The sequence below is a fragment of the Chrysochloris asiatica genome, unplaced genomic scaffold (genome assembly GCF_000296735.1).
Source record: "Chrysochloris asiatica unplaced genomic scaffold, ChrAsi1.0 scaffold00016, whole genome shotgun sequence".
Lineage (NCBI taxonomy): Eukaryota > Metazoa > Chordata > Mammalia > Afrosoricida > Chrysochloridae > Chrysochloris > Chrysochloris asiatica.
Window position 1 is genome coordinate 32,873,774 of NW_006408534.1, and position 10,978 is coordinate 32,884,751.

The following is a 10,978-nucleotide window of genomic DNA, read 5'->3' on the forward strand; positions in this document are numbered from 1 at the left end:
ACTTCTAAGCACTGATTAATGCGTGTGAACACTGCAAAGAACTGTCAACATTCATCTTTACAATTTGTTAAAACAGTTCCAGAGTATCTCCATAGAAGGTTGTCTAGAGATAAGAGAAAGAATGGTGTCCTCGTAATCAGTTCACACTCGATATATTAAATTTACTCGATATATTAAATAACTGTTTTCCCATTGTAGTTTTTAATCTATGTATTAAATTTCATTAAAATTTTGTTTGAAGAAAATAATTCAAGCTAAAAGGTTTGAAAACTACTGTATAAGAAACTATAATAGTTTGTGTACTTAAAGAAACTCTAGGATAAGAATTTTTCCTCCGATAGAAACTACTTTATAAACTAAAAGTACAAGACAAAAGGCCAATCCAACTGCATTTATTTTTCCTTTTTCCTCCTAGTATTTTAAGCATACATCACTGTTTGAGGAACTATATTATATATATAAGTAACCCTAACCATTTCAAGATTATTTCCATTTGGAACTGTTGTTAATCAACTCCAAAGTACAAAAGAAGGAAATGGTGCCCAGTCCTGTGCACCTTCACAATTACTGTTTGCTCAAGTGTACTGCTGGAGCCATTCAGAACTATCTCCTGTGAAAAATTCTATTCACTAATGATTCCACAAAGGTCCTCTGCCAAATCTATGTACCATAAATTCCACTTCAGAAGCCCATAAATTTCTTTAAAATATCAAGATAACTTTAAAACAAGACACAAGCTTTCATGAACATATAGTCATCAAGTTTATTATTTCCAATAGGCTGCCATTTTATGAGGAATGCCTAAGACTAATGTTTCTCGACATGCAAGAGTTAGTATAAGTAACTATAAATACTGCTGCTTGGAAGCAGTACAACTGGTTTAGAGTTTTAAGACTACAGATTTTATTATGCAAATCTTACTTAGTGTATGTTAAAATCAGAAGGTTCTGAACAGCTGGTTAGGAAGGTAGCCAAGATGCAGGAAAGATGTCTGAGCCTCCTTTTCAAGGGCAGCCAATTCTTGAACTGTAGGTGCCAAAATATCCACATGGCCTTTGTAGTTTCCACCTGTACCACACACACAAATTATAAAGTAATATAAATGACATGCTTGAAATAACTTGTCAGCAATACTTTGGGGTTAAATTATATTAGTTTAAATATTGCTTCTAGCAATAATGATATACTATCGTGTAAGTTCAGTGGTTCGAAACTACCAGCCGCTCCGCGGGAGAAAGATGAGGTTTTCTACTCCCGTAAGGATTTACACCCTCGGAAACCCTGTACAGGGTCGCTATGGGTCGGAACCGACTCGATGGCACTCAACAACAACAACATCATGTAAGTTAAATTTAAAACTTTGAGTTTTATAAAAATCTTAAACCAATTATCCAATATACATAAATTAACCCTCAATCACAGCTGTCTCTATACTCATATCTACCATTTTCATACTCTCTTTTTTGTTTGGAAACTAATTTAGCCTCAATCTTAAAAAAAAAAAAAAAAAAAAATGTCCAGAACATGCTTAAAGAAGAGCATTTCAGAAAAAGGGAAAAATAGTCTCCTGGAGGTCATAACCTACTTGAATTAAGTTAAAGTCTTCTGATTTCTTGCACAGAATTATCTATAATATTCTTGGAGTCCTGGTATGGCACTATAGGATAAGCACTGGACTGCAATGTTGGTTTAAACCGCAAGGTCTGAGGTTCAAATCCACCAACCACTCCTCGGAAACCCTGTACAGAGTTGCTATGAGTCATAACTTAACAACAACAACTATACTCTTGTTTCCAAATAATTCCATAAAACATTAAGACATTAACTGGAGTCCTGGTGTTGCACTGTGGGTTAATGCAGTGGATTTCAAAGTTGGTTTGAACCACAAGGTCGGCAGTTCAAGTTCACTAGTTGCTCCTCAGAAACACTATACAGGGTTGCTATGGGTTGGCATCGACTGGATGGCACTTAACAACAAACACCATGGCATTACTACCTTAAAAACAAAAAAACAAACAGCTGAACTGCTACTCTTAGTTCACATAAGATCATATAATAAAAATGAGACAAGACAAGTATGGACTAAGTGTTAAGAAAGTAAAAAGGAATAAATGATTAATATGACATTAATATACACTTAACATGTTATTGCTGTTGATGTCAAATGCCACTGTGTCAGTTCCTACTCACAGCGACCCTGTATAGGGTTTCCAAGGAGCAACATGTGGGTTTGAACTGCCTACCCTACAGTTAGCAGTGCAGTACTTATTCTATAGCACAACACTTGACATAATAATGAAGCAAAAGTATTCTCTTCTTAAACTCAACCTTAAATGGGAACATTCACATTTAAAATAAAGAGTTAAAATTCAAAGCTTACCACCAGCAGCCCTTTTTTGACCATAGGTAACTTTCCCATCAAATTCATCAACTGGAACCTTTATATCAGGGTCAACTTGAGAAATGGTACAATTTAAGTGTTCTTCTATCTCAGATAACAACTAAGAAAAGGAGAGGAAATGAAAATGCTTTTGAAGAAAATTCATTTTGACAGAGTTGCATTTTAACAGCATTAAATAAACCCAGGCATGCCATACTAACTATCATGTATAAATGGAAGTTAGATTTTTGAATAGATGAACCCATAAGTTACAATTTACAAACCAACATTATTAAAATCAATTATTCACTACTTTTCCTCATAGTTGACAAATAGGTAAAAGTGGTGATCTAATTTTTCTAGACAATTCCTTAATTAGTAATCTGTATGATCAATTTGAGAAGGTTTTTTGAGAGTTTCCCCCAGGTCTTACCTGCATTTCATTGTACCATATGGTACAGCCACCATCTTCCTTGAGTCTTGTGTTATAACACCCCTTTCCACGGCTGCTACATACATGGTACCAAACCTAAATTAAAGAAGGAAAGAACATCCACATTTTCTGGAGCTAGAAACATGCAATATATCTTTAAATCTGTATGTTATGATTTTCAAAGCACAAGAAAATACATTACAGGTACGGCACTCTACTCAATTACCACTACTATTCAACAGTGCTTTTTGAGAACAATCCAACCATTTTTATAAGTTGAGTGCCAGTTACAAAATGAAATTGGCCTGAAAACTAAATTCAGAGGGCAGGAAAGGGAAGGAAAGTAGGATGAATGGAACCAAGAAAGGAAACAAGGAGAATGTTGTTATGCTACGGGAATTGCAACTAATGCTACAAAACAAAATGTATATAAATTGTTGAATGAAAAACTACATTGTTCCGTAAACTTTCACCCAAAACACAATAAAAAGGAAAAAGAAGTACGCATTGGGGAATACTCTATCAAGATTCCACCCTGCACCAGCTTTGCTTTCCAGTCAATTCTGACTCATGGCAGTCCCATGTGTGTTAAGAGTAAAACTGCTCCATAAGGTCCTAAATGGCTGCTTTTTAAAAAGTAGATTGCTGTGCCTTTCTCCCAAGGTGCCTATGAGCAGACTTAAAACTTCAACTTTTTGGTTAGCGACAAGTGCATCAGCTATTTGCACAACTCAAGGACATATCCAGATTAATACCAAAAATAAAGTTCAAGTGTCTTCTACAAGACAATAAAGAAGTAAGCAGGAAAATAATACCCAAAAAGCAAACTGATAAATTTGAACAATGGGTGTACAGTGTTGATGCTGGGGTGTTCCTTATTCTTTCAATTTTCCTATAAACTTACATCAAAATAGTAAGTTATACAGCATGATGCAAAAGAGAATTTAAATACTTTTTGGTGAAAATGATTACATTAAAGCTACTGGAGGAACAGGGCATTTTGCATTCCCTCCTCTAAGTTTCATATTATTATTTGTGCATTCGATGACCATACAGAAAAAGATGCTATTAAAAAGCTCATTTATAGTTCATATGCAACTGATTTCAATTTTAATGCAAGAACCAAACTGCTTTTTATTTCCAGCACTTAAAATCATAACACACACACCCATCAAATATAATAGTGTTATGAAAGGATTACCTTCTCTTTTTCTGTTGCCACGAGAGAAATGGCCAAACCCATCCTGAAAGATGTTAACAGTCTATTAGGTTTTATTCTTGAAGTATATAAACTTAAACATGAAGAAAAAATTTGAAAATTATGGCAGTACCTTTCAGCTCTTCCTACTCTGCCAATTCGATGCACATAGTTTTGCTTTTCATCAGGCAGGGTGACATTTATAACTGTAAATAAAAATAATTACCAATTGCTCTTCATTTCTAAATTTATAAGTATTTCAAGCATATTAATTTCCTTTGGATAAAATTCAAACTACAGGCATAAAAATTTCCTTTACCATAAGGAACACCATGGATATCAATTCCTCTAGCTGCCACATCTGTGCAAATCAAGAATCGTACATCTCCTTTCTAAAGAGAGTAGAGACAAAGGAATTTGTTAGTATACATACTAAAATAAAATACAAATTAGACTTTTCCACTAAATGAGACCTTAAATAACAAATGTGATACTATAAGACTGTACTCCTAGTGTGGCGCTGTAGGATCAGCACTGGATGGTGAACAACAAAGTTGGCAGTTCAAACCCACCAGCTGCTCCTTGGGAACCCTATGAGTCAGAATGGACTTGACAGCACTTAACAACAATCAGACTATATGAAGTCCTGATGTGGATAAGCACTAGACGGCAAGATTGGTTTGAACTGCAAGGTCAGCGATTCAAATTCACCAACTGTTCCTCAGAAATCCTATATAGGGTCGCCATGAGTCAGAACCAAATCGGTGGCACTTAACAATAACAACAACACAGAAAACTATACTTATATTATACATTGAGGTAAACATATTGTGGTAAACAGATGACATTGTTTATGGATAGAGGCTACTGCTCCTGAGTACCAAATGGCTGAAGCTCCATCAACCTTCACCAAAGACTATGAAGTTTATTCATGTGCTCCAAGCATGTAACTCAGAGGTCCATCTTAATAAATAATATTTCTAATTCTGCAAAACTATATTGCTTTACATGTAAATTAAGGCATCTGTATATCATCGTAAACTATTTTTTAAGAGTCTTGCAAACAAGATTTAACTATTTAATGTTTCTTCTAAAAATATCTACCTGAAAAAACATTACCGAAACTTAAATGGAAAATTCTTTTACAATAGTGTTGTATTTATAGAGAAAGTACAATCCACCATTTGAGTGTCATAGCTGACATGGCCATGATGGAAGATATGTCAGTTAGAGCAGAAATATTTGGAAATATATGGGACTAGAATTACTTTAATAATGTCAACTGGGATTGATTAAAACTCTATACAACTTCCCTCTTATATGTTGTTGTTGTTGTTGTCGTCAGGTGCCATCAAGTCGGAACCGACTCATAGCAACCCCATATAGCTCTTATATATCCCATATAGCACTTATATATCTCTCTTATATAGCTAACCACATATTAGTACCTTGAATCTTTCCAAGTTTTGCTTTCTCTCATGAGGCTTTCTGTCACCATGAAGACAAACACATGAGAACTGGTGTCCTTTTTTATCAGGTCCTAGTGGAAAGCACATTAAACATTTAACCTTGGATAGGATTACATTTAAGACAATGACAAAAATCTAACAAAATTCAGACAATACTGCCATCTTATGCTATGCAAATCTTACCACGAAACACACACAATTAACACAATTTTTGTCATAGGAGAAATGTCATTAAAATGAATTCCATGAGGCATAAAATGATTTATTTTTTAAGAATAGTTTAAGTCACCTGTACCAATCTGTAGAAACAGTAGATAAAAGCAATGTATCTCAGCTAAAATGGAGCCCTAATGTGTGCTCCAGGATGATGCATTGGACCAAAAGGTCAGTTTGAACCATGAGGTGAGCGGTTCAAACCCACCAGCTGCTCCTCAGAAGATTTGCAGGATTGGAAACCTTATGAGACAGTTCTACTCTGTCCTATAGGGTTACTATTAGTCAGAATTGACTCTACAGTCACTGATTAGTTTCTTTATGGTTCCAAGTTAGGTCTATGTTTAACTTTAAAAAAACCTTCAAGAACTTTTATCAAAGTTGTTATATCATTTTGCATTCTCACTAACAGTATACGAGCATTTTGGTTGTTCTACATCCTCACCAAAATTTAGCACTGTCAGTTCTTTTAATTTAGCCATTCTGATGGGTATACAATGGCATCCCATTGTGATTTGGTTTTTCAATTCCATAATGACTGATAATGTTGAGCCACTGTTGGTTAATATATGTAAAGTTACACTACAAGGAGTATATACTTTAGATTATATATCCCTTATAGATTGAATATTTTTATATAGTCACTTTATTTCTAATAATGTTTCTATCCTAAATTCTTAACAATATAGCTAGATCAGCTTTTAGTTAGCATGAGATATTGAGATAACAGCTATATATACACATATTTTTTCACTTTGCCTTTCAATATTTCAATGTCCTCAGATTATATGTATTTTTCTTACAAATGGTATATAGCTAGATTTTATCCAGTCTAACAATCTATGTCTTTTCACAGAGGATTTCAGTCTACTTATATTTTTTGTGTTTATTGACATATTCAGATTTTTCCACCATCTATTCTATAATTTCTGTCTTCCTTTTTTTTCTCCCTTTTTTCTTAGCCTTGTTTAGATATATATTTTTTTTCATTCTATTTTCCTCATCTACTGGCTTAAAAGATAAACACCTATTATTTTAGTTATTATTCTTGAAAAAATTTTAGCATTAAACTTATTAATAATTCTACCCTTTTCCCAAATACTTTAAGGATCTTAAAGTGGATTGATTCAGCTTCACTGTAATGAAACATACCTATATTTTGTTTTCCTAAGGCTTACATACTGAATAAACCCAATTATTTATAATGCTGCATCAGTATTTTAAATTGTGTATGTACCTTAGACTCTATCAAAATCTATCAACATGACACTAATGATCTATTAAATGAGGAAATAAACACAATCAATTTCAAGTGAAGAAAATGTACCTCCTCCTTGTTGCATAAAATACTGCTCCAAGTTATCACAGTCAATTTTGGTTCTACAGAAGATAATTGCTTGATCCATTTTGTGTTCCTTGATTGCTCGGACAGCATACTCGCCTTTCAGGATTTTAATAGCTTCAGACCACATTTCTTGAATATCACACACAAAAAAAATCGTAATTCAACCTCAGGTCGTCATGAACTAATAATTAGTCATAGACTTACTACGTCACTCTACTTAAAAGTTTTTTTTTTTTTTAATACAAAGACAAGAAAGAATAAGAGAGAGTCAAAAAGTGAGTTAATCCAAATTTGTTCATTTTTACTGTTAATTTTTTATGACAATCTATAGGGCAAACAAATATTCATAATCATATTGCACTGACGACAAAATATACAAATATACAGAAATGCCCATACTGAAACTTTGTTCAACCTCTCAGAAAGCAGTGATCATATTCTGCTTTGCATTTAAATGCTCAATAATGTTTGATGAATTATTTTAACACCTTAAAAATAATATACTTTCTAAACACCAGAAATTTCAAACTTCATTCTATGAAATAAAAAACCTTTACACCAAGGATCAGCACTGGACTGCAGACCACAAAGTTGGCAGTTCAAATCCACCAGCTGCTCCTTGGAAACCATATGCAAAGTCATTACAAGTCAGAACTGACTCAATGGCATACAACAACAAGTCATTATCTTCCAATTTTTCAGTGTATAAGTGAGCATATAATCTACTACATATAATCTCTTCATTTTTCAGTGTATAAGTGAGCATATAATCTACTACATGTAAGATTTTAATGTATTTCCAAAGAAATCTCTCTGGTTATATCACTAATTATAAAGATGTAAAAGAGCAAAACTTTTAAAAAGAAAGTAGAAATCAGTAACAAAAAAAATTTATATTAAAAAATGCATTCCCAAACAGTGAGATGATACATTATTTCAAGCAGTATCTCTGCTCATTTTCAACAATAAGGCTAGCAAATTTGTAACTAATACAGAACCGATTTCAAAAGAGCTCTTTTTAATCAAGATTTCATATAATTCTCATTTTACATACTTAGCAAAACCTTGTCAAATAGTGTAATTATTATCCAAATGCAGTAAACTTGTCAATGATCCAGAGACATTTGATGTCAAACATTCAACTTAATATCCTATCTTCTAGGCTCTCTGAGCACTATCTTTGTATCACGTCTCTTCGTATCTCTTCAAAACACTATGTACTTGAAACCAATTGGCTCAGCACTACTGCCTAGAAATATCTTCACTGTATCAAGATTTATTATTCAGCTTTTTAAAAATCAATAAACAACTATCTGGAAATAATTTTGGTATCTTTTGCAAAGTTGTAGCTAAAGTTAACAAATATTTCTTATGTGAAAAGTCTACATAACATTCATGGCCAGTAAAAAATCTGTCTCCAGAGAAATTTGCTGATTTCCTATGACCAATGAGAATCACAGAACCCAAAATTTGTATGATTGAGGTGCCAGAAGGCAAAGAACTAAATTCATCAATTAACTATATTAACTAACTCCATTAGTTAGACTGGTTCCTTTTAAAATTATTTTGGTCCTACCTTTATTTTCAATATTCCTAAATGTGCTAATTTTGCAGTCACCTCAAACACTTCATGCGAGTAGATGGGTCATAAATTCAATAAAACCAACCAATCCCTTTTCAAAAATTTTCAACACATTTCAATGATTCTTTTAACTTACCCGAACTGTTAGCACCAGGTCTGGTGTTATCTTTTGCATGTACTTCATCAGTCTACCAAAAGTAAAGAATAAAAAGATGTAGAGGGCAATTATGTAATGATTTGGAATAAGTGTCATTTTTTTAAAATCAGAGAACTATCTTTATCTTTAGACTACATTCCAGACATATGCTTTAATAGTCTATAGGCAATACCACTCTTCAGACTGAATGGTGGTGGTTATGTGCCATTGAGTTGGTTCTGACGCACAGCAACCATATATGGGTTTCTTAGGCTGTAAATCTTTATAGAAGCAGAAAGCCTCATCTTTCTCCTATGAAGTGATTGGTAGATTGGAACTACTGACCTTGTACTTAGCAGCCCAGATCATAATCCGCTATGCTACCATGGACTCCTTTCAGACTGACTAGAACCTTTCATTACCTATAGGTCTAACACTAACCAATTTTAAGTATAATAATACAAATGCAAACTTGCATCTGTTATAAATACAAAGAAAAATTTTATAACAAACATACCATTATTATAAAAGTTGTCTGTGGGTAGTGCAAAAACAAGGTGTCTGTGGGTAGAGCTTGGCTACTAACCAAACAGTTAAGTTTGTCTTCTCAAACAAAGGCATGTCATGAGAAAGTCCTGGGGCTCTAATTCCGAAAAACCAGTCACTGAAAACCCTATGGAACATAGTTATACTCTGATGAACACAGGGTGGCCAGGAGTAAAAGTCAACTCTGTTTATTGTTTTCAGTTACAGAAATGTAAATCTAGTAACAGTGGGAAATATAACAAGACAGTCACACAAAATATTTTTATAAAACAAGAAACATAAAGAGGACACAGCTAAACTGAGGGGTAAAAACAACAAACGAGAACAGTGTAAACCACTTCCATTCTCCAGCTACACACACAGGAGACAGATGGTGAAAGCCTAAGGCCACATCAACAAACAATCATCAATTACATACAAATACGGCAACCTCACAGAGACAAGCGACAACTACAGCTCACACAAAGAAACAAGAAAGAAGGCTCAAACAAATGACCAAGATGCACAGAAAGGAAATATTTCTGAAGAAAAAAAGGTAACGGAATTAACTGAAAAAGAATTCAAAAGAATGCTATTTAGGTATCTTCAACAGACTGAAAGATCAAGGAAAGCAAGAAGAACATTAGAAAAAAATTTAGAATCAATAAAACGCTACATGAATAAACAGACTAATAAATGCAAATTCTGAAACAATATAAAACCTGCGATTAGAAATTCAGATTAATACTAAGATTTCAGAAATGGACAATGCACTAAAAGGGCAAAGGAGAAGATAGAATCAAAGCAAGGGCAGCCTAAGTTAGTAAGTTTGAAGATAGAGCTCTAAATACTAGTATGCTAGAAGAACAATCAGAAAAAGAATGAGAAAATCCAAAGAAAGCCTAAGGGGCATCATAAAGAGGAACAACTTATGGGTGATCGAAATTCTAGAACAAGAAGAGTCAATAAAAGCACAGAGAAAATTACCAGTTGTTGGAAGAAAACTTCCCTAATCAAGAAGATGAATGAACCCCAAACAAAATAGATCCCAAAAGAAAATTACAAAGACAGATAATAATCTTTCCAAGACCAAAGACAAGGATAGGACTTTAGGAGCAGATCAAGAAAAACAAAAACTACCTACAAAGAAGAACCAATAAGACTAAATCCTGATTTCTCACCTGAAACCATGCAGGCAAGAAGGCAATGGAATGACATATATAAAACTCTGAAAGAAAAAAAATTGCCAAGCAAGAATCATATACCCAAAATATACAGTGGCAAAATTAGGACATTTCCTGATTAACAATAATTAAAAGAATTTGTAATGACAAGTCCAACTTTACAAAAAATGCAAAAGGGCATTCTTTGGACTGAGAACCAACAACAGCATATATCATAACACCACCCAGAACTCAAGCCAGATATACATGTATTTAAAGTAAAACAAAACCACAAGACTGAAAATAGAGAACCAGAGATATCAATGTATGATGAAGTTACTTACAAAGCAAAAAAAGGAACTAGTGTAGATACATAAATTCCAAATGGTAACGAATTCAAGTAGATTTCAATATAAAACTGCTTTAAGCTGTGAGAAAATTAATAAATTACAAGGTAACCTTAAAGAAAATGAATACATATGCCTATCTGGGGACTCTGGATTCAGGGAGGGAGAGGGGCTATGTGCTGATGGC

The 10,978-nt window shown here is 33.6% G+C and overlaps 1 protein-coding gene across 2 annotated transcripts in view; it reads right to left on the reverse strand.

The window, feature by feature from the left end:
• Positions 1-738: 738 nt before the first annotated feature.
• The window catches only part of LOC102821092 (ATP-dependent RNA helicase DDX1-like), a 52,631-nt gene continuing 42,391 nt past the window's right edge, over positions 739-10,978 (reverse strand). Inside the window, exons 18-26 of one of the 2 annotated variants that reach the window (XM_006835271.1) lie at positions 8,757-8,808; positions 7,021-7,167; positions 5,460-5,551; positions 4,331-4,403; positions 4,145-4,217; positions 4,015-4,057; positions 2,814-2,909; positions 2,381-2,501; positions 739-1,068 (exon numbers count right to left, since the gene is read on the reverse strand). In XM_006835271.1, coding sequence (XP_006835334.1) covers positions 938-1,068; positions 2,381-2,501; positions 2,814-2,909; positions 4,015-4,057; positions 4,145-4,217; positions 4,331-4,403; positions 5,460-5,551; positions 7,021-7,167; positions 8,757-8,808 — 828 coding nt within the window. In that variant the 3' untranslated portion in view covers positions 739-937. The remainder of the gene's footprint in view (positions 1,069-2,380; positions 2,502-2,813; positions 2,910-4,014; positions 4,058-4,144; positions 4,218-4,330; positions 4,404-5,459; positions 5,552-7,020; positions 7,168-8,756; positions 8,809-10,978) is intronic. The other variant, XM_006835272.1, reaches the window with a different exon arrangement.